Source organism: Candidozyma auris, chromosome 2 (assembly GCF_003013715.1).
Source record: "Candidozyma auris chromosome 2, complete sequence".
Classification (NCBI taxonomy): Eukaryota; Fungi; Ascomycota; class Pichiomycetes; order Serinales; family Metschnikowiaceae; genus Candidozyma; species Candidozyma auris.
Window position 1 is genome coordinate 1,307,414 of NC_072813.1, and position 27,562 is coordinate 1,334,975.

Genomic DNA, 27,562 nt, shown 5'->3' on the forward strand with positions numbered 1-27,562 from the left:
ATTGCGCGTTAGGTGTAGGCAGAAAGAGGAGTAGAGAAGTGTGAAACCAAAGTAAATGAGTAATATCTTGCGAATTTTTCTTCTCGTTTTCTAGCTCAAGAAACAAAAAGAGACCCTTTTGTATTTTATTTGTGTTTCGAGCGGTGTTTGACTTAAAAGCTGAGGATGCCATGGGTCAAATACGTACAAAACGAGCTGAAGGGACGACACACTACCGATCAACTATTGGTAAAGCGATTCCATATTCTCTACTCTCACCTCTTATTCAATATTCTATCAGAATTGTTAGGAATCTGTTGAAAGGGAAAAATTGAAGTACAAAGAAACGAGCAAAAGACCACTGAAGTGGGTTGGGCCTACTGACACCTTAGCGGCAAACCGCCTTCTGGAGTGGGGATTTGAATCAGAACTCTCTTCAGACATTGAATTCTACGTGACGTTTACGATACGATTGTGTCGGTATTCGATGATACTGGAGGGATGACAAGAAGAATGGTTGCAAAAATGTCGTATCTTGGTCACCTCAACTGATCTACAAACCATCCTTCTCAAACAGCAGTAATGTAGTATGCTTGATGCAATTATTTGAGTTGGAATTGAGGTTACACCAATCATGTTATTTACACATACTCTCGACCTTTGTTAATATTTCCTCTCGACCTTGTCAAGGTTACGACATTGTCGCCTGGTTTGGGAGACTAAGGGAGACTACTCAACACTAACTGTCACCGACATCTCCGGAATTCTCATGGTCAAATTCCTGAATTATAATGCTGATAGGCAAAGTCTTTTCACTTATTGTCTAGATTAGGTTTTGAGTTCTTTTCTCACCCTTTGGCTGGTATCACAGGCTGCAACAACAAAGCAAGAAATTCCCTTGCCCTTAGCTACTGACTTTGATGTGATAAATTCCCAAAACACGACAACAATCTCGACAGATATGATTCGATGGAGCCAAAACTTTGAAGCAGCGCAAATACTACTCCAAATCTGCAGACTGCCGTACTTAAGTACCTGGTAAGAACCTCCTGAATCGCACACAGAAATGTGCCCATCACCTATTGTACTCATCCTAGAATCATGTAGGCCTATTCTTCTACACAAATTTTGGATCTGTATCGTTTTGTACTCATGTCGCTTACCTAGTCTTGTTGCTCTCTTCTCGAGATACCCATACAATGGTTGCGAAAACCAATTGAGTAGTCTGCTTCGAGGCCCTGTCTACTCCATCGTCCCACATAATCCAAGAATTAATTCAGTCATGAACAACCGTTTTGAAGTATCTCCTCTTATTCCTTTTTTTTTTTTTTTTTCCCCATAACCTAACACCATGGAGTTCTTTCGCCTTCTCTCTGCTGACTAACTCTTCCGCCTGCATACTTCTACACATGAGCAGAGCATCGGAGGGAAAAATCTCAAGATTCGAGAATCTCAAATGAAGAGACACGACGAAACTCCAGCACCACTGTCGTTAGAAGATAAAAAACCAAGACTAGACATGGTTGAGAACGAAGATCAACAGGCATTTGCCAACGTTGGCGACCAGGTCAATTCTGTCACTCAAACTGGCGCTGAGGACGCCCAGGGCCATCCAGTGCAAGAGGTTGAGTCCATGTGCATGAGATGCCACAAGAATGGAACGACTAGAATGTTGTTAACTAAGATTCCTTACTTTCGCGAGATCATCGTGATGTCGTTCGCATGTCCCCACTGCGAGTTCAGAAACTCCGAAATCCAGGCGGCTGCCCAAATCGCTGAGAAGGGTTCTCGCTATATCTTCAAGATCGAATCCAAGGAGGACTTCTCAAGGCAGGTTGTCAAATCAGAGACAGCTACTTGCATGTTCACAGAGTTGGAGCTTGAAATCCCACCTGAGCGTGGCCAGTTGACCAACATCGAGGGTCTTCTCAACGAAATGATCGAAAATTTGCAGTTGGATCAAGAGGCTCGTAAAGAAGCTCAGCCGGAGGTATACGAGAAAATTGAAGCATTCTTGAAAAAGGTCAAAGCCTGTCTAGAAGGTGAAAACTTGCCGCTCACTTTCTACGTTGACGATCCAGCTGGTAACTCATGGGTTGAATACTTGCCCGGCCAGCCCGCTCATAAATGGTCCATGTACGAGTATAACAGAACGGCGGAGCAAAATGTCTACTTGGGCTTGATTTCTGCTGATGATGTTGCACAGCATAAGTTGGCAGAGCTGAAGCAGAAGAAAGAGGCTACTGACCTGAACGTTAGTGCTTCTTTGAACAATGAAACAGACTCCCATCCTAAGGTTTCTGGATTTACCGATCACAGCGAGATTGAAAACTTTGAAAATGAAGTTCAGACTTTCCATGCGACGTGTTCCGCTTGCTCTGCCCCTTGCGAGACTCACATGAAGACAGTAAACATACCTCATTTCAAGGACGTCATCATTATGTCTACAGTTTGCGACAGGTGTGGCTACAAATCCAATGAAGTTAAAACTGGAGGTGCCACACCAGACAAGGGTAGGAAGATCAGCTTGAAGATCACTGACCCTGAAGATTTGGCTAGGGATATATTGAAGTCAGAAACCTGTGGAATGAAAATTCCTGAGTTGAGTCTAGATTTGACCCCAGGTACTTTGGGAGGTAGATTCACAACCATCGAGGGTTTGTTGACACAGGTGTATGAGGAGTTACATTCTAGAGTTTTCACTCAGACTTCTGACTCCATGGATGATGAAACTAAGCAAAGATGGACATCGTTTTTCGCAAAGTTGCAAGATGCCAAAGAGGGTAAAATTGGTTTTACTATCTTTATGGAAGATCCATTGGCTTCTTCATACATTCAGAATGTCTACGCTCCAGACAACGACCCCAACATGACGATTGAAGACTACGAGAGAACTCATGAGCAGAACGAAGAGTTGGGTTTGAACGACATGAAAGTTTAGGACTTTTACAGAAGAGTTCATAGTTAATGATAATGCAAATTTGGGCTGTATCTATAATCTCTCTCAGCTAAACTTCTTGTCTTCGTAACTTTGACTGTTGTATGAATTGTCCAGACCATTTGTTGAAGGTCGTCTAGATATAATTCTGTGAGAAGTGGAGCCTCTACTTGTAACTTCTCTAAATGCATCCCCCCAGCTACTATTTTCTAGCGTTTCACCAATAGTGGTGAGATCGACAGCAGACAAATTGCTTTTATCTTCCCAAGGAGCCAGATGAATAGATGGACTCAATTGTGAGGGCGAGTGGGCCGCTTCCAGTCGAACAGGGTGATGATAAACATCGTGGTCCTGACCAAACTTATCGGTGCCCTTGAAAAGATGAACTGGTGACTTCGGGTAGTAATCACCCTTATGAACTTTGAGATTATCCTTATGCAAAGGTATAAGCTCATTGTCGGATGAAGAGTCTTCTGTATCTGAGACACTGACCTCATCCTGCTCCTCCATAGGCTCCTTTAATGAAAGCTCCTCGTTTGCGAAGTAACTTGATCTCTTGAGCTCCTTGTCGAAATTGATATTCGTATCCCTCACACCGTGACGTTTGTTTTCGACGTATTTCCAGCGGCATGCAAAAGCTGCAACAGTCTCATAAACCCTTTTGAGCTTCATCCGCTTCTCAAGCTTTTGATAAAATAACCTTCTGTCCAAGAAATCCAATAAAATTAGACATTGGCTCGGATCAAAAGAATTGTAAAGAGGGATCTGGAGTAGAATTCTTGTGAACGAAATGCCCGGTTCCTCGTGAATCTCCATGTTCATGATAGCCTCTTCTAGGAACCTCTCGTATACCCTCCTTCGTTCTTGAATTTTTGGAATGTCCATCTTGTTCATGATGTTTTCCACCTCGTCATAATTCACAGAAATATCATACGGGTCATGAGGGTTATTTCGTCTAATCCATTTTCGACAAAGCTCAGGTATTGACAAGTCTCCAGAATAGAAACGAAAGCTCAATGATCCCGTGAGCGAATGTAAGAACTTAGGTAGATCGTACGGCTTGATGAAGCCAGTTCCATTGGGATCGAACTGTTGCCAAGCCCTCTTGAATTTTCTAACCTCCTCGCGACTGATTAGGTCAACGTAATCTGATCCAGAGTTGATATAACTGAAACTGTCCAAGATGAGCGAAACGAAAAGATTTAGGAAAATATACATGGATATAACATTCCATGACATAAATAAGATGTAAGCATACTGCTGACTACCGCAATCGGAGTCATCAAGCGTTTGATCCGCTGTACACCATGGTGATTCAACCGTGAAATCACTCATAATATCATTCCATCCCTCTCCGAATGAGCATCTAAAGAGTAAAATCAACGCTTTGGGGACGGAACGCAAATTTATATTGCCGGTGGTGTTCGGTCCTGTTTTTGTCATACCAAATATCTGATTCATTGCAATAGCATACACCATGAAAACCACGAACCACGTGAAAATTAAGGATGCCAATGATGGAAATGAGGCCGAAGCAAAACGCAACAACTGGGAAAGTTTGTTGCTTCTTGGGAAGATGAAAGTAAGCATGGCGACCAAAAACAATTTGTTGAAGTTGATAAAGATGGAACTTGAGTCAATGGGGAACGACAAAATAGTAGTTACAAAGGCTCCAATCGACACAAGTGCTTGAAAAAGATTCCACTTATTTTGTATAAAGCTCTTGTAACCAAGAGCATAACACAACATCAAAGAATTGACAATGAAGATCGAAGATGATATCATCAAAAATACATAACGTGCGGTATTGATGCCATCTCTCTCTGGGAAAGTTTCGCTAAGAAGGGCGATAATATGAATAAATAAACAAAGATTCAATGTCTGCCACCATACTATGTTCTTCTCAACAGTGAGATTATAGCAGAGTCTTCGTAGACCGGGCATGTTGGATCTGTCCATTCTTTTAGAAGGCTTTACTTGTTTGAGAAACTTCTTTACCTGATACCATTGAATTTGGCTTTTCGTCAAGTACGCTCTTCCAGTTACCCTAGAATAGTTGTCGATAATCACAGACACAAACAACGTCAAAATGAAAACTATGCTGACATTATTAAAGAGGATGATGAAGACACCATTAAATGGAGAAGCAAATAATTCAGGTGGTGTCCCCTCCCCTGTGCTCTGCATTACTTGCATAAGCAATTCCGTCCATCCCTCCAAGGAGACAATCTGATAAAGGGTAGAAATTGACCTTGCAAAGTTGTTGAAGTTGAGGAATGGTTCAACGTAGGCATTTGGAGATATGACATCCCAATCAAAAACAGTGTTCCCGGACTCGTTGTAGCAATCAGCTTCACCAAGAGAATCGTCAGTGCAAGTACCAAGTCTTCCAGTAAAAATATTAAGACCCCAAATCGAGAACGGGAGAAGTAATGTAATCGATATGAGAGCTGCACTCATTATTTTACCGAAGCCTGATATCATGGTGTAATGAAAATTACTTTTTGCTGTCTCCGATATTGTCAACAACCTCAATGCTCTTAATGCTTTCAAACCACGCACAATTCTCGATAAATGGCCATCATTTCTCAAAACAGAAATGAATTCAATCCACAAGGATGCTAAGGCGATGAAATCGATCCAGTTCCAAGAAGACCTGAAGTATGCATTTGGAGTAAATATAATGCCATCTGCCGTGATCTTTATTAATAGCTCGATGGTGAAGATGCAAATAAAGACGACGTCAATAATGAAGGCCCAACTCCATTTTCCTTCTTGATTAATGATATCTCTCCGAAATAAGGGAGTTAGTATGCAAGTAGTCACCACAATTCCTACCGTTGAAAGGAACATGAGAGCGATAAATATTTCTCCCACAGTTTTGTTGGGCTCTACTCCATCAACTCTTTCACCGTAACTAGAAAACACAATGCGCTGACAGAATCGTCTTAATCTATGACGGGGACCCAACATGTAAAATACCGTGTTAAACATTGGGTTATTCCGCAAGTATTCATCTTGACTGCTGACGAGTTGATTTCTTTCCGTGATGACATTCTGTGCAAACTTAGCAGGATCAAAGCTTTCGAGGGGTATACTTTTTCGCCCTGAAGAATAAAAAGGATTTTTGACAACACTTAAGGCTCGTGTAAAATTAACTTTGATCCATCTTTGAACGGGATTCCGAGGAAGCGGCTTGATCTCCTCATCATCGCGATCCTCAGGCTCGAGATCTTTTTCCAAGAATTCATTCACAGCCGTACCACTCAACAAAAGATTTGTCATAGCCCTTTCTATGTTCTTATCGTCTTTTCTTTTAAATATCTTGTGTTTCCACTTGGACAAAGCACCTGTCTCATGAGTAATGCTTTGGAGTCGCTTCGTCATATTATCAATAAACTGAAGTAGTTGTTGCTTACGCTTGCCCTCCTCGGAGACTTCCAAAGTTCTTGCAATCACAGCAATGAAAATACCCAATATCATTGTGTTGGACACCACAAACCAAGCATACAAAAAGATCGTACCAAATGCTCGCAGTGACACTGTTTTTGCTGCCTCTTGAAGCCCGTAAACAGCTGTGGTCCAATTTTCAGTGGTTGTGATGATGTACAATGACATGAACGCATTTGGCAAAGTATACAAGGATGTGAAAAAATCTTCAGTTGTATCTTCTTTCGTCGCCGTGCCCTCAAAATACCGCGTCACTATAATGCTCAGTAAAAACAAAAGAATGTAGTAGAACAATGCCAAGTCAAATATAGCCTTTATGTTATTTGTAAGCTTCATCCAAAGGTTTCTGGTGATACCAATGGAGAGTACAACTCGGTAAATCCTTGCAATTTGGAAAACTGTGAGCCAATAATAAGCGTGCCCCAAAAGAGATTTCACAGGTCCCAATATAATTATGCCTGTGATGATTGCAAGGAACATGTCAAAAAAGTTTCTCCTCGACATGAAAAAGGTACGCCAATGAGGATAGTAAAGTAAGAACCTTATGATGATTTCCACAAAAAGGGTAGCTGTTACAGCTGCTTCGAATCTGTAGAGACCATGTGCTCTCTGATCCGACATGTTGTGATCTCTCAAGGCTTGTATGATTAAGTCGGTGGCAATGAGCATGACAAAGAAGATCTCAATTTTGTAATATATCCGCAAATATAGTCTTTTTTGAATTAGAGGATATACCTTCTGATTATGAAGTTTGTCATTAAAACCAAAAATTGCCAAAAGAGATGTCCGGCGTCCCTCGTCTTTACGCTTTTTGTCTTCGGCATCTTCGAGTTGAGCGATGTTGAACGATGTGACTATCACTGCGATAAAGACATTCAACAACCAAACAGTCAATATAAAGATGCAAAATATGAAAAATAGGGACGAACCAATGTTATCAGTGTCCATCGTATAATACATGATGTCAGTGAAAGTATTGGCACTCATTATGACGAAAACTAATTGCATGGACTGGAAGATATTATCAAAATTCACCGTTCCACCATATGGATTTTCACCTGATTGACACACGGAGTACATGGGACAACGATAGCCCTTGATTACGCCCGACGAGCTTCCATCTCTTTCTAAGAAAGATCTGACGAAGCCATCTCGACCAATGAAAGACCCGCAATACAGATCCGAATTCAAGTAGGTTTCGGAGGGATCCTCGGGATTAGTCCATTGACAATGCCTTGTCAATGACGATTTGAAGGACTGAACACCGATAATACCGAATATCACCCAGAAACAGCAGATAAATAAAGAAACATCAACAAGCTGCGGGATCGCAGAGTGAATGGCACGAAGAATTATATTAGTACCCGTTGTCAAATTACAGAGACGCAATATTCTTAGACAGCTGAGTGCCCTGAAGAGAAAGATGTGATGCTTCGCGTCATAATGATTGTAAGACAATGGCAATGAAATCCAAAAGCATACCATCGAGATGAAGTCGATAACCTGCCAACTAGTACGTAGGTATGCACGGCGCAAATTCATTTCATCAACTTTTCTTCGTATTTGTGTTGAATAGAGAAAAGTGTTTTGTTTCCTTACGCCATTCATTTGAGGGGACTGACCGGCAGCGAAACTTGTGAATTCTGGCTTATGGGGATCTTCTCTTCTGTGATGATTGAACAGATCCTCATTCAGTACGAAATCATCATACTTGATATTGAGGTCTGCACTTTTAAGTCTCCTAGTGTCTGCCCACTTATGGTATAGCCTTTTAATGATTGATGTAAATGGAATGTTGTCGATCGCACGTTTTGCGGACATAAGAAACCCAGTCAGGGGATATTCCAAACCCAATTCGTCAAACATGACTTTGTCAGATATGAAGCCATATGCGATGATCTTCGCAAACACTTCTATGGAATATAGTATGTTAATAGCCATTAAAATGTAGTCCGCCCAATTGTAACCGGAGTAGTAATACCCATCAAGAGCTTCAGGATTCCATTCACGGTATGAAAGCAAGGCTGTCTGAAGTACGAGCAAAAATAGAAGGAAGGAGCTAGTCATCGGGTGTGACACTAGACGATGACACATTATTCGTAGCTTGCTTTTGCTTGTAAACATGCCACATGACTTGCCGTAGAGATAGAGATGATCAAATCTTTCCGCTCTCTCAATTTTTGAAAAAAATGGCTTTGCAGCAGCACTGAGTGGAACTGAACCTCCACTGACGCCCAGCACAGCATCAGAGTGAGTACGTTGTAGAGTGGGACGACTGATATTATTGACGCTCTCTGTTGATAGAGTCGGTATGTCTCGAGTTTGTCCATCACTTGAGACTTTGGAGTGTCCATCGTCACTGTGATGTTCCGCGCTTGTATCTATCGATTGGACGCTTCCAAACGTCGGCTCCTGAGCTGAAGGGCTCGGAGATTCAGGATGTTTCGAGGATGTAGATGGATGTAGAAATTCACTGAAAGAGTGAGATCTTTCGGCACTTGGTGTAGGAGGCGGATTGTTGTCACCGGCAATTCTGTTAGACATTCTTGTGAGGAAATCGGGTAGTTTTGAAGGAGACTGCGGTGCCCTCGAAGGCAGAGGAGCTCTATAAGCGCCAGCCTCCAACGAATCGAGATCTTGAGTAGTGAGCTTCAACTGGGGTCGCTCCGAAGCTGCCGTGTTCTGTGAAGTGTCTGGTTGATTAAAGGTGATCAAAGGTATATCATACGTCAAATCACTTTCTAGAGTGTAGTCAGGGTGTGTGTCAGGGTAACGGTTATAAGGTGTCAGCTGAGGCAGCAGAGGCTCCTGCTCCTCGTCTCGATGGGAGGTGCCCACCCTCCACAAGCCCAGATGGTCATTTGTGCCCAAAGCATCGACCACACCACGCTGGATCGCATCAAAGTCGCTCTCAACCGCATGATCTATAAAGTCGTAGTCCTCATGGGGAACGTGCTCCTCCACGTAACTCGGAAGCCTTTTCTCCATCGTCGTTGATCGAGATATAGGCTCTAATACAGGCGAACTAGAATACCTCGAGCCCCTCGACAGCACGGTGCGTCGTCTATACTCTCCAGACTCCCTGGCACGTCTCTCACTAGACGAGACAAAGGGGTTCTGGACATGATACGGAGCGCCGTATTCGTCGTCCAGGCTTGGCTCGTGGATGTGAATGCCATGAGACATTGCGCCGGAGAAGGTCACTTTAGTAGGTTGAATCAAGTGTGTCTGTGGCTTAAGATGAAGGCTGCGTTTCTAATCCGAGATCTGTCAGGTCTCGCACTGATAGATACCACAGGCAGGCGCAGTGGGTGCAAAAGACACAAAAATGGGACAAGGAGGGAGGGCCCCGATGTGGACTCCAAATGCAAAAAAAAAAAAAAAAAATGAAACTATATGATGATTGTTCGATTAGAATTGGGGGTATGCATGGCCCTCTTCTGACGTTTTTTAACGCCCTGTGGTGATGTATGTGGCTGCCCAGAATGTCTCTCCTACTCCTTGAAGACCTCCCTTCCTTCAAGAGGGTGCAGTAGCAAAGGGGTCCGAACTAAGTTTTTGAAATGATTGTGTGCTGCTGAGTGATTAGCTCAGCTCTTACTTCACTAACTTTGTGATTTGATTTCTCTATTCAAGTATCAATTGGCTACTTTATGGTTGGGTGTAGTTAGATGCTTCTAGTTGCGAAATTTGTGTAGAACTGAGACACGCTGTAATGGCCACCACGCCGACATGAAGTTGAATATTACTGGTATAGACACTCCCGCTCATGGGTATTTACAAGCTACTCGTACCTACCAAATAGTATCAACGGGTTGTGAAACATCATGTAGTGTACCACACCCGTAGGTGGTGACCTGCATACACCTCGTACACCTACCTTCAGTAAACCAAATTTTCATCACCATAACTTTAAGTCACCAATGTCGCTTCTAAAAGCCTTACCATCCAAGGCCCGGATGGCCGAGGTCAGGAAGCTTCTGGCCCAGATCTTTGGCGAAACATGGAACCCGACGAACGTGAGAAACGGTAATAAGATCCTAAGGCAACCTTTACGTGGACCTGAGTTGTTGGCTTACTACGGCAACAACGATGCCATGCCTACATTCAAGGATTTCAAAAGATGGTTTCCGGAATTGGACTTGATCGACCCTAGAGAGGCTGAGAGAGTCAGAATGGTCATTGACCGTAAGAAGAGAAATAAGGGTGCACCAAAGAAGAAAAAGAGCTGAGCTGAGCTGAGCTAGATTCATCTATATTGTACATAGCATTTAAATTTACACAAAGATTTATCATGACTTTCATCGCTGTAGCTCTGGTAAACCGGGTGGTTTTTTTCGTTTATAGTTGAGATGAAAAGTGTCCGTGTCCTCGGAAAGCCTACGCCTGGCGGCTCGACCCCACTCACTCTTCTGTACTTCTTTGAGAAGATTCACCACTTTGCTGTCTTCTTTATACAGAAATTTGTCCGCAATCAGCATACTCGAGTCGTCATTTGTTTCCTCCGAGACCTGTCCCTTTTGCATCCATGTCTGGCCCTCTGGGGTTTGCTCAGTAAGTGTGAACGCAGGAGACCCAAGAGCATCTGTAATTTTTAATTCTACCAACGAGTACCTGCTCGTGGCTTTGATAGAAAGTGTCTCGTTCTCGTATAATGCAACGTGATCGTGAAATAGGAGAGCGACAGAATTGTTGAAAAATTGCACATCTAGACAACGCACTGACGATATAAATGCCTCGGGCTCGAATTTCACGATAGCATCGTGATGCTGTCTTCGTAAAATTAACACAGAGTTATCTGAAGTTAGCACCGACCTGTCTCCGGAGTCCTTGAAATTACTCCATTTAAATGAGTCTTCAGGACACACATCTGTCCTTCTGTACGAGGCTTGCTCATCTGAGCTTTCTTGTACCCATACGTTTTCTGACTTTCCCACATTTACGGTAACTGAGTAGCGAATAGACAAAAAGCTGAGACTGTGAATTCTAATTTCAAGTGATTTGGACGAATTTGTTGGCGTCGCCGCAATAAACAATAGACCATCTAGAACTAACCACAGCGATAACCACCCATTCTTTTTATCATGTGTATGATAAAGCGTTGCTTGAGCCATGTGATCAGCCAAGTCATCAATACTGTTTCCATGAAGAGCCAAGGTATTGTATACTCGTAGTGAGTATCCAAATATCGAATCGTTTGAGTCAAAGAAGGATATCCAGTTTCCTGTTGGATCCCACTTGATTTCAGCTGACAGTGAAGGCTGGTGATCTAGTGCAAGTGACGCCAAAAGTGTACTCCTGGATCCCGTATTCTTGAAGTGAAGCAAATAGGGGTGATTGTCTGCTTGGAGATCCACCAGAATTGATCTCGATGTCAGATTCTTTGAGAAGTATGGGATCAGTAGAATAGACCAAAATTGGTCATTATGGGGTCTCATGATGACAGACGATGCCACTGGCTTGGGTATTGTAAATAGCATACGAGTGCAATCGAGAGAGTATACACGAGCCTCCAATCTTAGGTGATCGAATAGCACAAGCTGTGAGCAGTTCTTATAGGCGCTTCCCTCCTTTGAGACACCAAGGAGCCAGCTTACAGATTCAATTGCCGACTCCAGCTCGATCACAACTGGGTTCAGAGCATTGGGCCTGAAGTCGTAGATAAGAACACCATAAATATCTTTAGCATTTATTGACACCGCCAACTTTGTGGACTGTTCCGACGATTTAACACTTTCCCAATATATTCCTGTTATGCTTATATTTAGGCCTATCAACAAGCTTAGATTGTAATGTCTGCGTATATCTCGATCGAGGTCGAAATGCCGTAGCTGAAAGGAGGGCAGTATTCTATGGATCGAGACAGCTGCTGATTCAGCTAGAGCCACATAGTGCCCGCAGTGGGATATGGCTGCCTGGCCCATGCAATTGAACAAGAAATGGATTAAGCAAAGAATTTGACTAGAGCTCCCGGAAGCTTTTGGGGCAAGTTCGGTGCTTGTTTTGTTTGTAGTATCAATGTATGCAACACAGCGAGAACGCGAACGCGATGGAGACTGAAATGCAACATCAAGGTAGTAGAGTACTGACACAAATCGGAAATTGACCTTCAGTAAACCAAAAGACCCAGTAAAGGTCGTAAAACCTTGATACTTGAGAATAAAGACAAAAAAAAAATCTTGACGAACTAAGATTTACCCTCTTGTGCAACCCGCTGATTTAATGGGTTCTGTTTGCAGATCTGAGACATTTTTGCAGCCACTGATTCAGGGCACCGACTCGAAAACAGACAATGAAACGTTTGCAAATTCTTAGTTGTTGTTCAATACCAACAAGCCTGTCAACCAAGTGCTGTATTTTAGAAGAGTTTACACTTCCTTCGCTTGGAAAATCGAGCCATATCCTTCATTGCGATTTACCTTGATGTCGTCTTTCGCAGCCAACAAGAAACGACAATACCACAACACCACAAAGAAGGCGAGGATACTCGCAAAATAAAAATTATACAGCAAAACGTTTGCTTGCTTATTCAATTTCATCTTCTTACACAACATTTGTCACTCCGATTGTGGCCCGCCTAGGGAGTGTTTAATGACCTGCACATCGAGAGCTTTACTACTACTCACTTTCTACCTCTCATAAACAAACACAACTTTATCTCATTTCCTTGATACCTGCACTCTCTGCAACCCACACCCGAAAAACCTTGAACAAGGCTGACCTCCTCAGCAACCTATTGATGCAGCTACCATTGAAAACGACATTATGCCTCCAAGAAAACTGGCGGCACTGAGGCCCAATGGGTCAGAAAGAAATACCGAATTACCAGGAATCAAACATAATGCACCCAAGTCTCGTAATTTCTTCCCTCTGGACTCAGACGATTCGGGGGATGAGGAAACTCCACCTAGGAAAAAACAGGCGCAGAAGAATACAAGGGCTATACTAGGAGGCGCCAACGGCTTGAAAGCAATGTTTTCAAATTCTCAGGAAGCAGCACCAAGAGAACAGACAGAGTCTAGTGTTGACTCTACTCCAATAAAGAAAATCCCAGCGAAAAGAGGGCGTAAGCCAAAGCTGGCGATACTTACAAGTCCAGAAGCCCCTCTCACTGAAGCCAGTACGCCGAAATCAATGTTGAAGCGTGCCACGAGTCTGATCAAGCTGCCAGACACATGGAGTAATATCCCTATACGATATGATGACGTTGAAGCTGTAAAACTGCCGAAGCGGAGGGGGCGCCCACGGAAAAATAAAGAGCCGGGAAATCTACCGAAGAGGCGAAAAAGGAAACAAGATAATACGCAAGAAGTACCCAATGACAGCGAATACGTCGAGCAAAAGCCCGAGCATACACTCCAGCCTACCGATGGAGAAAATGCATCTCGAAGAAGCTCTTATAGCATTAGGGGCAAGCGAGTGCTGGCCATTGGCAACGGCTTCGTGGGTAAACCACACGACGAGATGTCAGAGAGAGAGTATTTCAAAGTGGTGGATTCCTCCTTACCAGCACCGTCACGATTGCGCCAGATTCTTGTGTGGTGCTTCCGAAAGAAGCTTCAGCAAGATCGAGAAGGTGACGGGGCCGAAACAAACACGGCGAAGGGAATTGCCAAAGTGATCAAGAATGAGATTTTGGAAGATTTGATCGCCCAGGAGATTGACACCAGCTGGTACCTGGCCAAGAAATTGGAATCAGGAGAGCTACAAGGTAAGCGCATAATCAAGAGTAATCCGCTTAATGATGCCAATCGTGAGAGCATCGAGGTTTTCCAGCAGAAATTACGAGAACTACGGCAGGAAAAAATGCTATGGCAAACTGCATTTGATGCGAGTATCAAGCCACTCGAAGGCTTGGGTGTTCACAGCATCAATCTCAAGGACGCAGCTGGAGGCAAGGACAGCCGAGAGTTTCAAGAGTATGTGAGGCTGAAGGACCCGAAATTCGGGGATGTATTGCAAGAAAAGCACCTCGATGCACTTGCGCACCAGGTTGCAGAAGTACAGGCAAGCGTACCAAAGAAGCTTGAGGCAAACATGGCGCAAATGTATCACACTGTATACCAGCTAGGCAAGAGTGTTGAGCTTGCGGGCAGAATCGAGCAGGAGCAGCTAGCACCCCAAGTGACGCATGCGGTGAAGGAGTTTATGGAGCGGGGCCGCAACAGCGACAAGGTCGTGCCGCTCGGGGCTCGGGAGCTACTCCGAGGAATCTCCAGAGTGGACTTGGAGAACAAGTGAAAGCAAGCGAGAGAGGGAGAGAGAGAGAGAGAGAGAGAGAGATGAGAGAAAAGGGGGTCAGTGCGGCTTTCCCGGAACCGGCGGGGTCAAATGATATACCAAATTGGCCCTTGTACACTAGGAACTGTATCATATAATGTATCAATACGAGCGCAGACGAAGCGCACATCACACTAATAAACTAAAAGGGCTGACACCGTAAATTGAGCCTTCCGAAACGAGATGTCGGCTGTACAAAAAGGGAGTGACCTCCCCCTGCGTATACGAACCGCCCCAGCTCCATAATAAAAATCTGTTTAGACGCCTCCGCTAGGGCAGCCGCATGGGAAGCCTTCAATTCGCCGTTCCGACCTCAACAATAGTAGGAGTCCAGGGCAATTACAAGTATAGAAGTGGGTCTGTGTGTACTGCACATCGAGCACAGGGCACCTTACGCACACTCACTCACACCCAATGTCTTACTTTTTCCCCAAATGCTACCCCAGCTTTCCTCTCCTCTAGCCGTATTATAAATACTCGTACTCTCCCACCAAAGCTAAATGGGTCCAAACTTCCTCAAGCTCTTACGACGGCCGTCACACCGCATCTACTACCTCATGGTGCTCGCCACGCTCGTTTTACTCTTCACATTATTCCTCTCGTTACCCGTTCTAGGGTTCCCTGTCTACGTGAGAACTCCTTACTCGTTCAAGGAGACAAGCCCAAGCGTCAATGGAGACGATGAGTTGAAAAGCTTGCGTGACTTGGTGGTGTCGAGGGAAAACAAGCAGATCTTCACCAACCTCTTGTTTGCTGATAACGCCTACTACGATAAGTCCACGCACACCTTGGGCACTTTGGACTGGGTGCCTCACCACCAATACCAGAGACAGCCGTATGTTGCCAACGGGTACTTGGGCAGCAGGATCCCCAATTTGGGCCAGGGTTTTGCTTACGATACGTTGAGCAATGGAACCTTTGTCGGTGTCGATACCCCTGATGCGGAGCTCCCCTCTGACCTTCTGAATGGATGGCCCTTGTTCAACCGGCGCTACGCTGGTGCATTTGTGGCTGGTTTTTACGATCTTCAGAAGAACACCACTATGACTAATTTTCCCTGGCTCTTGCAGGACGGGTACGAGAGTGTAGTTGCCGCTGTTCCGCAGTGGACTTCGCTCGCTTTGTCTGCTGAGAAGAACTCCAAAAAATACAAGTTGGATCCTTCCGGAACCCCCGACTCTTTTGGCAGGATTTCCAATTATGCCCAGAATTTGTCTATGACTGATGGTGTGGTTACTACGTCGTTCACTTGGCTAGACTCATTCAAGGTAACTTACAAGGTGCTTGCTCACCGTGACAAGATTAACTTAGGTTTAGTGCATTTGGAGGTTGAGAATGTTGGGATCAGTAATGCTACTCTTGCTGTTCATGATTTGTTGGACTTTTCTTCAGCTCAAAGGGCTCGCTTCAATGCCACCTCGGTGGACAAGGACAACAAGGGTATCTACATGTTGTACTCTCCAAACGATATCGACTACGTTTTCGGTGCTACGTATTCATCTCTTCGCTATGGCTCCTCTGATGGCTCCTCTGAGGAATCTGCTGATGCCCGTTGTGTCGGTGCTGAATTTACAACAAGCGAGATTTCCCTGGGACAGACCTTGACTTTTGAGATGCCCACTGGTTCTTCTCTCAAGGTGTCGAAGCATGTTGGAATTGTCACGTCAGACTTGGACCCTGAACATTACACGTCTTTCCATCTGGTATTGGAAAAGGCAAGATCTGTGTCTCTTGAGGACGAGGATTTCACCTCGCTAGCTGAAAGCCACGCTAATTCATGGGATGCTGTCGTCAACCAAGGTCTCAAAGTGGAGTTCCCTGATAACCCGCTTTTGACTCTCGCAGCTAGAGCTTCCATCTATCATCTAAATGCAAACACGAGGTCTGATGCTACAGGTCTCACTGCTGCCATGAGCGTCACTGGTCTTTCTTCCGACTCTTACGGAGGCATGGTCTTCTGGGATACCGACCTCTGGATGATGAATGGATTGCTTCCTTTTAGCCCATCTCATGCTCGCCTGTTCGTAAACTATCGTCTTCACACTCATGAACAGGCACGAAAGAATCTTGAAAGTGACTATGCACCAAAGAAAGATATGAATGGTGCCGCATACCCTTGGACCAGTGGTAGATTTGGTAACTGCACAAGCACTGGCCCTTGCTTCGATTATGAATATCATATCAATATGGCTGTTGCTATTGCTGCTTGGGAATTGTACAAAAGCGGTGCTGTCGATGATCACTTCTTGGAACACCTGGCATACCCTTTGATTGACGATGCTGCTGCTTTCTTTGCTGATTACGTGCAATACAATGAAACCTTACATGCGTACTCTACTCATAATTTGACTGATCCTGATGAGTTCGCCAATCATGTGGATAATGGCGCTTATACCAATGCTGCTATATCTGCTACCATGAAATGGGCTGCTGCTGTGAGTGAACACCTTGGAAAACCTGTGCCAAAAGCTTACAAAGACATCATGGATAACATGCATCTTCCTCGCTCTATTGATGACCCAGACATAATTCTTGAGTTCACTGGTATGAACTCATCTATCGGCATTAAACAGGCTGATGTTGTTATGATCACTTATCCCTTAGAAAACGAGATGATCACCCACCAGCTGGCAAAGGCAAGCATGGAGTATGCATCAATGAAGCAAGTCAGCTTTGGTCCCGCTATGACATTCCCAATCTTCTCTATTGTGTCTTCTGCCTTGCTGGAGAAAGGCTGTTCATCAGACACTTACTTGGTGAAGGCTATACAGCCATTTTTGAGAGGACCTTTTGCTCAATTCTCGGAACAAAATAATGACGACTACTTGACTAATGGTGGTACTCATCCTGCTTTTCCCTTTATGACAGCTCACGGAGGTTTTCTTCAAGCAATCCTTCAGGGAATTCTTGGCTTGAGATTCGCTCATAAAATGGACAACGGAAAGATTGTTCGTTATCTCAAGTTAGATCCAATTAAACTCAAGACATTTCCGCAAGGTGTTCATTTCGATGGTGTTCATTACTTGAATCAAACATTGTCTTTTAACTTGACATCTTCGGGATTGGTCGTTAAGCACAATGGCCCTACCCAGGGCCTGGTGCCTCATAAGGTCCTAATTGAAGTGAGTGACCGCAATCCTAAAGCTGGATCCTACACTTTAATGCCAGGAACTGATGTTCAGTTACAGTTGTACGAGACCGAGTTTTCATATGAGGACAGTCTTTCAGAATGTGGCCGTGCGTTATTCACGAATATCACTGAGTGTGCTCCAGGTGACTCACCAATTCTTGCTAATGATGGGGATAATACTACACATTGGCAAGCAAAGTCGTCAGAGAAAAGTAAGGTCTTGATAGAATTCACTGAGCCGACTCAATTTCAAAACTGCACAATCAACTGGGGTGACAGACCTCCAAAACGGGTTTATCTTTCTGCTGCTGCCCAAGATTTGAGTTCTGAGTACACCAATTTGCAGGAGACTATAGACTTCTTGAGCAACGTTGATTTTGGAACACAGTTACCAAAGAGATATCAGTTCAATAATCCATCAGGCAAACTTTACAAGCAGAAAGACATCTTTGCAACTGTTGCTTCAAAGGACGTTGGTATCAACGAGCCATTCAGTCCAGAGGAACAATCGCTTATTGTGTTACCTACCAGGCATAATACTACCGAAATTGTCCTTGACTCGCCTATAAAAACCCGATTTGCATTGATTGAGTTCGAAGGTCTTCATGACAAGATTGATAAAAATGATGAAGAGTCTCAAAAAGGCGCTAAGATCTTTGAACTCAATTTCTTTTAACGTGATCATGTGTTATGCCATTTTATAAAGAAAAAATCTATATATAAAAGTACAATCGGAAATGATGCTAGCAAAGTGATGTAGATTTTTAAAAAAACTAAGCATCAAAGGCTTCTGCAAAAGTGATCAAGCGCTTAACACCAACGTGCCATGCACCAGTCTCGTTAGGATGCGATTGCGATATACCAAGGTTTATATTGGAAGCCGTTGTCCATTGCTTACTCTCCAACGATGCGGCAACATCCTTCAAGTTCTTCACCGTCTCTGGTGAAAGCAAATCATTTTTTCTCAAATGGTTGAACAAAATGTTGAGTCTTTTCTCCATGTCGATGACGTGTTTCTCGTACTTTGCAGGAGCAGCAGGCTTGATCTTGTCCTTGTAATTGGTGAATGTGTTCATTATGGCCCTAATTTCTTCATCAGCAAGGCTAGGCCTTCCCACGTCCCCATTCTGAGCAGGTTGAGCAGAGCTTTGAGTCTGCGGTGCCGATTGAGGTGGAACAGCTGGTGCTGCTTGAGGAGGTGGTGGTGGCGCATTAGAGTTTGGCGCCTGCGCTGCAGCAGTCGATGGGTTACGGTGAGGAGGAGGGGCTGTTGTAGTATTTCCTGTCATAGCGTGCGATCCCATCACCTGTGGCGCCGGTACCATGGACGCGGAAGCTGGTGCGGGAGGAGCATGAGACTGTGCTTGTGCTTGTGCTTGTGCTTGTGCTTTGGTAGGCGGTGGTCCTACAGATGGTGATCCGGTCTTAGCTTGTGGCCTAGAGGGTGGAGGACCCAAGACATTTCCCATCGATGGCTTTCTGCTTGTGCGAGCGGACGCCGGTGTAGAGTACTGACCGTTTGGACCCCTAGCACCCGATGAAGGAGCATAAGGATTCTGTGGAGGTTGAGATGCTTGCTTTTGCGGTGGCGCATACGGGTTGCTACGGGGTTGAGCGGAACCTGTTGGCGTTGGCGCATATGGATTGCTTGGAGGTTGAGCCGGAGTCTGCGAAATGGTGTTCAGTGACACAGCTGTAGAGAAATTTTGAGTTGGTGGTTGAACAGCCGAAACCTTGGGGGGTGGTGGGTTTGCATTAGCGGGAGGAGCGTAGGGATTCTTTGGTGGACCCAGTGGAGTACTCGCCTTACTTCCAGTCGCCGACAACCCATTCTGCGGAGGCATTTGAATAGCATTTGGAGGTGGAGCATACTTATGATTCATGGAAGCTTGGCGTGTGGCAGGGGTCCTTCTTGGGCTGCTAGCTTGCGAGGGTTGTCTTGAGGACGCCCGTGGTGGTGGTGGTCCCATTGAAGGGGCAGTCTGAGGCTGAGCTTTTCTGATAGGGGGAGCCGAAGAAGCAGATGCCAATGGTTGTGCTGGAGCCCTTGGGGAAACCACAGCTGCTGCTGCGGGCGTGCCACGTCTAGCTGTCGACTTCGCTTTGAAGGAGTCGGGCAAGTCGTTCCATCCATCAGTTTCTTCCTTCACATTTGGTCCTGAAAGTGAAGAGGTTGGTGGGGAAAAGGTAGAGTATGCTGGCTGCACTGGTGTGTAAGGATTAGCTGCATTTCCAAATGGTGGCACACCGACCGGATTCTCATGAGGTTGTGGAGCATAAGCATTGACAGGCGGAGCCACCGCAGCCGCAGCAGGCCTAGCAAAGGAGGAGCTTCTGCTATATGGATTCGCTTGTGTACGAGGAGGTTGAACAGAGGATGCGGTTGCGGGAGGCATGGAACCATACTTCTGTTGCATTCCGGCTGCCGGAGGGGGACGAGCGTATGGTGCACCAGGAGCCCCACCGTTGAAAGCTGGAGTTGCGTTGTTCGCCAAAGGGTTGAACGGCTTTGCAGGGGATTTAGCGCCATATCTACCATTCTGGACGCCACTTGTGATTCTACCACGTCCCTGAGTAACCTTTTGCGCTGGAAGCTCAGTCGCCTTGTTAATACGCTCCTTCTCTGCCACTAGGCCATCATAGTTCTCTGGAAGAATAGATAAAAATGCACGGGCTAGTTCAAAATTTCCGCTGGTAGATGCCAATGTTGCGAATTCAAAGATGGCATTGCAAGTTGGCTCGATTGCAGGTCCTGAAAGTGGGCTAGTGATTTTGGAAAGAGAACGGTAAGCTGAAAGCTTCTCCACGAAGCCGCTTAACGTAGCAAACTTGGCATCTAAAGGAGTAGCATCTTCGGTACTGATGCCAGCGAGAGTTTCCGATGGAAGCTCTCTCAACCAAAGGGCTGCAACTTTGTCTAATGCTTCGCCGGCTAAGTAGCATTCCAATGCATTCCGACGGTCTGCAGGAGATTGGTTTGCTGATAGGATACGGTCGCCAAGCTCGACAATCTTTGCATTGAATTCTGTCTTGTCTGTGCAGTAAGCGGATATGCTCGATGCAATCTCCTTCCAATTTGTGATATCAGCGTTGGCAACAAGGTCAACGACACTTCTCGAAGATGCCGAGTAGATCAAACGAGACAAGACATCGTAATGAGTTTCCTTGAAATAGCGCGCTTTCACTTTGCTCTTCACGCTCTCATCCTGATCTAAGGAAAGAACTAACGCTTCCAACAACTTGCCCTGTTCCAAGCATTTATCAACAGCCTCACTGATTTTGTTGCATAAGATAAGCCTTGCCAAAACGGCATCCTGTTCCCCGTCAGAATCACTCAAAATTTTGAAAGGACCGCTAGGAGCAAATGCTTCAGCAGAGGCAAGAGACTGCTTCTTGACGTCATTGGACAAGTTTGCGAAAAAGTCATCCTCGTCTGCATTATCAGTTTTGTCGGGTATATCAGATGGAGCTGGCTTGTCGTCTAAGTCTAACTTTGAACCTTCCAAGATATCCTTGAGGAAATGGTCCTTTCCATGCTTCGACAAATTATCTAAGATTTGCCAATCAGATACGTCAGTAGGGTGCTCTCTGATCTTTTCAGCTATGAGTTCAGAGAAGTCATCGTTTCTGAGAGCCTCAGTAAGTTTGTCAGCAATGAGTGTCTTTCCGCCCACCATATTGGAGATGCTTACCGAGGACTTGCCGTTCACCGTTCTAACGGTAACAAGCTTTGAGCCAAAGCCAAATGATGCAGAGCAAGGTCTTTTGAGCCACTGTGGTGCTTGCTTTAAAACAAACAGAGGTTGCAGGTGCTCATTAGTAGAAAGATTCTCCCAAAAGTTATTATCGTCAGCGGACTTCACATTCTGGGTAACTGGTGGGGATGTGTCTTGTAACGACTGAACGACAATCTTCCCGTCGAAGGAAGCGGAAGCGATCACGTCAGGTGCACGAGGGGCGAAGCGAGCTAAAAATGTCCAGTTTGCGGCGGGAGCAAAGTCGCCAAGTTTCTCTCCTGTCATAGGGTTCCACAACTTCATTGAGTTGTCTTTCCCAGAAGAAAGCAAAAGACCGTCATCTCTGGAGCACCAGTCCAAAGACAAGACGCCCTTTTCATGACCCATTAGAACCTTTTCTGGTTCATTATTGTTCCTCAAATCCCACTTCATTATTGCAGGGCATGTATCACTCTGACTGGCGGTGACTAATGTTGTAGATTGGTGTGGATGCCAAGCGACTTGGGAAAAATCTGCCTTACCGAGAGGGCCGTTGTACAGCATGTGCAACAACTCCTTCTTAGCTTTCAGATCCCAAATACTGGTATAACCACTGCTTGAAGTAGAAGCCAAAATATGAGATTTGGAGTTGTTCCAAGCCACAGATGTAATTTCATCCAATGGGACCATGGATCTTCCCGGGGAATACGGTTCAGAAAAAGTGGAAGCATCCCAAATGAGTATTTCTCCCTTTTGACCACCAGACACGAGAATGTGTTTTTGGTGAGGGTTGAATGCCAAGCACTTGACTGCACCGGTGTGTTTTGAAGATTTAAAGACGGAAGAACCTTCCAAGGACCTGGTTTTGATGAGTTTTTCGGCGTCCCAAAATTCCACAAGACCAGTTTCGAAAGCACCCACCAACAAACCTCTAGCGTAGTTGCCAAAAGGCTGCAGCCACGCGAGAGCATGAAACTTGTTCTCTAATGTGGCACTGAAGATTGGTTCGTGACCAGCAACAAAGACGTCAAATATCTCAAGACTGGACGACGCCGAAAAGTCCAAGTCTACCGCTCCGGCGACAGAGCCGGTAGCCAACAAGGGGATCACGTCTGAACTCCAGGCAAACGTGGAAGTACGTGTGATATCTTTAATTTTCATGATTGGACGCAATCGATATTAGCAAATGAGAAAATTGTGAAAGAGGCTCAATGACGTTGCAGTGGACGTCTTCTGGAGAGAGATTGAGCCAGTGACTTTCAACTATTGAATACTGAAGACCCTGTAAGTTGCTGATTTGTATTCCAAACTTTTGTCACCTATTGCCAACGCACCGGAAAACGGGCATGTGCAGGACGCGGTCTCCAATTACGGGACCTGGCTTTGTTCTCACATCAAGGCAAGTGAAAGAACACTGCTTGTCTAAAGCCGTAAAAGGATACTCGAAAATTCTTCAAAAAAACTCCTCGAAAGAAATAAGAAAGATTGTTGGGCTTTTATGTAATTTTAAGCTCAAAACTGCTTACCTTGTAAGTAATAGTAATGTTTCTTCAGATTTGTCCTAATTAGTATGTCGGTAAGATCTCATCGGCCTCAAGAGAAAAGAAAAACAAAAAAAGAAATCCGTTATCTTGCTTAGGCTATCAAAAGAGAAGCTATCCAAAATCGCATAATTGAATATCGGTAACTTACGAATTTCGGCTTTCATCCACAGTTATCTCACACATTTGAGAATTGGTTGCAAAAAGCACAAAATTCTACGCATGCAGAAACACACACAAAAAAAAAAATATACTTATACCTATAAAAATCTTAGAGGCAACCATCACAAGCGAAAAATGTTTTGGAAACTCGTGACTCAAAGAAAGACCAATCATAGCAGAGAAGCATGATTGTGTACGTAACAAGATTGTTTAGCGCAGAGTAACTTGATAGACTAGTTAACAGTGGAAATTTGGATTCACTTCATAATGTCATAGACTTTATGTGTAAAACATTAGTACACTAGCCATTCGTCATTAAGCTGTCTCATTGCACTTTTCTCGAGGTCCCATAGTGATCGTAACAGTAGTGGGCAAATGCGAGCTTCCTTGCTGAAGTAGATATTTGGGTACACAAACTTGTCGAAAGAGCATGTTCTTTTCTCTTTCTCAATTCAAGTATCTTAAGCCCATTCCTTTTTTTTTTTTTAAGTAATTTTTTTTTTTTTTTTTCTCTACTCCTTCAGCAGGCCCTTCACCTTTTCTTCCTGTGGTAGAACCGAATTCTACATGCGCGGTCTGCGTAGTGGTTTTTCACATCAACACTGACATCACCATTTGCACCACAGTTACTTCTGCTCATTGATGTCTGACGCCGAGTTCCCGGACCAAGATCAGGTCGTAGAGTTCGACCTACCGCTGCATTACGATAATGCCCGCGATTTCTTTGGCCAGCATCACGAGCTTCTTCACAGACTCCGACTAGACGACTCAGACAAATATTTGGTCAATGTGTTTACTACGGTGGCTGCTCTCTGTGATCCGTACACGCAGCCCGAGGACAATGATACTAACCCATTGAGTGTGGCCTGTTTAGCTGATGTGGCCATTGCCCTTACATATAAGCAGCTTCTTGAACATAGACATGCGGAGGGACTAGATCAGGACGATGGAGAACACCTGCCGCCTTTGTTGAGTTCTTTACGGTTTACCATTTCGATAAAGTTCTTTTCTATACTAGATTGCATCCACAGGGCCCTTAATGCAGAAGATCCAGTGAGAATAAATGCTCTTCAGGACAAGATGCTACTATGGGAACTAAGAGAGCCTTATTGGCTTCCGATATTCGATGAACTGGAGGAATACGAGGCAAAGTTATGCTACTACATGGCTTGCGTGCTGATCTTTGCCATCTACAAGTTATTCCAACCAGAGGACGGAAGTCCATATAACCCTGCATTGAACCCATACACTGACTATTTCGTCCGCCTGTGGAAAGCTCACACTGGCATTTTGAAGCTTGCGTTCGAGCTAGATCAGGCTCTTGAAGAGTATGCATTCCAAAATAGCGACGAGTACTTTGACACCCCAGAGAACGTGAAAAGAGCACTCCTAGGATCCAGTGCCATTCGATGCGTGTTGGCCTACATTCTAAACCAAGCAATGCCTGATATATTCTCTGAAGAAATTCTCAAAAAAGACAGGAAACAGCATGAGTATGATATTGCTGAGCAGCCCTTACTTGATTTTTACGACCCACTTGCTCGAAAAAGAACCGCTGGTGGCTCTCTCATCAGTAGATTTCCTCATTTACAAATAGCTCAGTTCATCTTGCGAATACACATGCCTGATATTCGTCCTGAGCATGACAGCTATGAATTCATGCTCCGAAAGCAGCGTTTTGAAGTACCACATAGATTTTATCGTTATGAAAGAAAGATGTACAGGCTGCAAGTCGAGTACGTTGATCGCTACGACATGGACATCGATATAAGAGACTATCTCGATGATGAGATGAAATATGTGTTTTTCGGTTACGCTGACTCTGAGGAAGATGAGGAAGAAGACCAGCCGAGCGGTGGCGGTGAACAAGAGTCCAAATTTCCAATGGCTTTACGTTCTGATCGAAACGAGAAAGTTGACGAGGAGGGTATAGACTGGAGCGATTGTGCCAGAGGGGAGAATGTAAAGTTTTCGAAGAGTTTCCTTGATCTGCTCGATGCCCCAGCCTTTGTCAATTCAATGGACGACTTCACTAATCTCGTCGACACTACGTTGATGATAGGGTTCTTACACCCCGATCTCAAACATTACTCCTACTTTGGTGAGAGTATCTTGCGCACTATTGCTCAAAGTATCAAAGACGAAGATGATGAGGAAGTCACAGAGAAGTTACTGCCATTGTCGATTTACGAGTTCCTCGTGTCCCCACCAAAGAATCCAGTGTATAAGTTACCTTCAACTTACAAACCCGTGTCCGATATGACAGTTACAAGGTTTGAGTACTTATTGGCATACAACCTGGATCTTGCAGGTTGCATCATAGATGAGATGCTTATGTGTGATGGCTTTCGCAGAACCTTCATCTGGTTCATCACCCATTTGGTCAACTACTCTCCTCTTTTAATTGACTATGTCTATGAATTGGCTACAGGAAAAAGGGGCGACGCTAAGAGGGGTAAAGAAAGTATGCATAAGTTCTCTAGGGTCGGGGCTCTTGAACTTTCAACAATTGAGCGACTGATGCTTCTTCACGAATTCCTTAGTAACTTATCATCGTGGGTATTCAGTCACTACGATCATACAAATCAAAGGCTCATTGCTCTCATGTCGTATGTCTGTCTCATGCTTAGGAGGTTGATCGACGAAGGTATCATCACAACAGCAAACAGCGCCTCATATCTCGATAACTATAAAGGTGAGATTGAGGTACTATTGATGACATTGATGAGTGACGTACCTCAGGCGAGAGAACTATTCATTGAGATCAAAGGCGGTACCGGTAAGACGCAAGAGGAAAGACTACTATGGAATAGGCTTATGCACAAGGACACTGCTACGCTTGAGGAAACTCTCGAGGACATTTCAAAATTACCATTGGGGCTGCTCACTATCTGGGATAGACAGGACAGTACAAGCCGAATGAAGGTCGTTCAGCTATTAGAAAGAATTCGTGCAGCTTGCATATACTTCTACGGCGCCTCGAACTATGCACTGGAGACCTCAGATTCCAAAGAGGAAGATTTGAACTTGGGTACTGTTGTTAGAGACTTCCGCTTGCTTTTCCAATACTTCCCGCTAATAAGTCGGTGCAAAGAGGTTGTTTTCATGATCAGCTTCCATATAGCTCTGAGGAATCTTATGCAAGTAGAGCCAATCTTTGAAGCGGAGCTACCAACAATGACCGCCGTCGATAACGAAATTAACGAATCTACCAGTCCCAATCATGGCAAGAAGAAAAAGTCTAAAAAAAGGGCTAAAGGAAATTAGAAATAATTGAAACGAACACGGAATATTCAACGCTTTGTATCGGAGTCGAGGTTCCTGACTGCGATGCGGGAAGGAGCCGCAAAAAACTCGACTCTGACACTAAAACTCCGTACCCCCAATTGCATATAGACATACATAGGAGACAGGTCAGGTACCCGTGGAGAGTGGAGTTCGCCAATACAAATGTTCACCAGATCCGCTCGTGCAATTCAACAGACTTTCACTATGGCCCAAAGAAACTTGATGACTCCAGTATGTATTGTATCCGTCAGTAGACACTTTTAAGGGTCACCTGAAAATTTCAAGCGTCGAAACTAACCCCAGGTTAAAACCGCTGCTGCTCCTCCACCAGCTGCATCCTACTCCCAGGCCATCAAGGTCAATGGTACGTGATATCAATTGATTGTTACAATTGGCAAATTTCATAGGTCTGTACTAACAATCAGGTTTCGTTTATGTGTCTGGACAGATTCCATACACCCCAGAGAACAAGCCATTGGCTGGCAACCCCACCATTGCTGAGCAGGCTGAGCAGGTGATTCAGAACGTCAAGAACATCTTGGAGGCTTCCAACTCTTCATTGAAGCACATTGTCAAGGCCAATGTTTTCTTGACTGACATGGACACTCAATTCGCTGAATTCAACGGAGTGTACGGCAAGTACTTCAACGAGCACAAGCCCGCTAGATCGTGCGTGGCCGTCAAGGGGTTGCCATTGGGCGTTCCATTGGAAATGGAAGTAGTTGCCGTTGAGAAGGATGATCAGAAGTTGTAATTAGCAATGGATGTACCCTAGAGCCTTCAAACCACTAGGCTGGAATCTTTGATTTGTAGAAGGTTTGTATATTGTAGAGTGAGTAGTGCTGTTGAAATTAGCAGTAATTTTGTTTCAACTTGGGTAGAATAGATTCTAATACGCCACAAGTTGCTGTTTTCATTCACATTCAGAATATGATGATTGTCGTTCCAGGGTATCATCTTGAGCTCTTTGATAAAGTTCATCACGGTTGCCTGATTGAGACTCGCTAACTGCATTGTTTGCAGCCAACCTATTGGCACAAGATTTACCGAAACTGCTCTCACATAAACGAGCTGTAGC

General features: G+C 44.6%; 9 protein-coding genes across 9 annotated transcripts; 6 read left to right on the top strand and 3 right to left on the bottom strand. All coding sequences in view use genetic code 12, as the record gives it.

The window, feature by feature from the left end:
• Window positions 1-1,435: 1,435 nt before the first annotated feature.
• On the top strand, window positions 1,436-2,920 carry ZPR1 (zinc finger-containing protein ZPR1; the record flags this gene model as incomplete). The annotated part of the gene is made up of 1 exon (XM_029035465.2): window positions 1,436-2,920. The coding sequence occupies one exon, from the start codon at window positions 1,436-1,438 to the stop codon at window positions 2,918-2,920; it is 1,485 nt and encodes a 494-aa protein (XP_028890707.2).
• A 63-nt stretch (window positions 2,921-2,983) lies between these two features.
• CCH1 (Cch1p) lies at window positions 2,984-9,355 on the bottom strand (the record flags this gene model as incomplete). The annotated part of the gene is made up of 1 exon (XM_029035464.2): window positions 2,984-9,355. The coding sequence occupies one exon, from the start codon at window positions 9,353-9,355 to the stop codon at window positions 2,984-2,986; it is 6,372 nt and encodes a 2,123-aa protein (XP_028890706.2).
• A 935-nt stretch (window positions 9,356-10,290) lies between these two features.
• Window positions 10,291-10,599, top strand: CJI96_0002067 (mitochondrial 37S ribosomal protein mS33; the record flags this gene model as incomplete). Its single annotated transcript, XM_029035463.2, has 1 exon — window positions 10,291-10,599. The coding sequence occupies one exon, from the start codon at window positions 10,291-10,293 to the stop codon at window positions 10,597-10,599; it is 309 nt and encodes a 102-aa protein (XP_028890705.1).
• Window positions 10,600-10,668: 69 nt separating this feature from the next.
• Window positions 10,669-12,291, bottom strand: CJI96_0002068 (uncharacterized protein; the record flags this gene model as incomplete). Its single annotated transcript, XM_029035462.2, has 1 exon — window positions 10,669-12,291. One exon carries the CDS (start codon window positions 12,289-12,291, stop codon window positions 10,669-10,671), a length of 1,623 nt encoding a protein of 540 aa, XP_028890704.2.
• Window positions 12,292-13,132: 841 nt separating this feature from the next.
• On the top strand, window positions 13,133-14,608 carry CJI96_0002069 (uncharacterized protein; the record flags this gene model as incomplete). The annotated part of the gene is made up of 1 exon (XM_029035461.2): window positions 13,133-14,608. One exon carries the CDS (start codon window positions 13,133-13,135, stop codon window positions 14,606-14,608), a length of 1,476 nt encoding a protein of 491 aa, XP_028890703.1.
• A 596-nt stretch (window positions 14,609-15,204) lies between these two features.
• On the top strand, window positions 15,205-18,453 carry ATC1 (alpha,alpha-trehalase ATH1; the record flags this gene model as incomplete). Its single annotated transcript, XM_029035460.2, has 1 exon — window positions 15,205-18,453. The coding sequence occupies one exon, from the start codon at window positions 15,205-15,207 to the stop codon at window positions 18,451-18,453; it is 3,249 nt and encodes a 1,082-aa protein (XP_028890702.1).
• Window positions 18,454-18,550: 97 nt separating this feature from the next.
• Window positions 18,551-22,654, bottom strand: PGA63 (Pga63p; the record flags this gene model as incomplete). The annotated part of the gene is made up of 1 exon (XM_029035459.2): window positions 18,551-22,654. The coding sequence occupies one exon, from the start codon at window positions 22,652-22,654 to the stop codon at window positions 18,551-18,553; it is 4,104 nt and encodes a 1,367-aa protein (XP_028890701.2).
• Window positions 22,655-23,838: 1,184 nt separating this feature from the next.
• CJI96_0002072 (CCR4-NOT core subunit CAF130) lies at window positions 23,839-26,463 on the top strand (the record flags this gene model as incomplete). Its single annotated transcript, XM_029035458.2, has 1 exon — window positions 23,839-26,463. The coding sequence occupies one exon, from the start codon at window positions 23,839-23,841 to the stop codon at window positions 26,461-26,463; it is 2,625 nt and encodes an 874-aa protein (XP_028890700.2).
• Window positions 26,464-26,688: 225 nt separating this feature from the next.
• MMD1 (isoleucine biosynthesis protein) lies at window positions 26,689-27,238 on the top strand (the record flags this gene model as incomplete). Its single annotated transcript, XM_029035457.1, has 3 exons — window positions 26,689-26,715; window positions 26,788-26,848; window positions 26,910-27,238. The coding sequence occupies 3 exons, from the start codon at window positions 26,689-26,691 to the stop codon at window positions 27,236-27,238; spliced, it is 417 nt and encodes a 138-aa protein (XP_028890699.1).
• Between the last annotated feature and the right edge of the window lie 324 nt (window positions 27,239-27,562).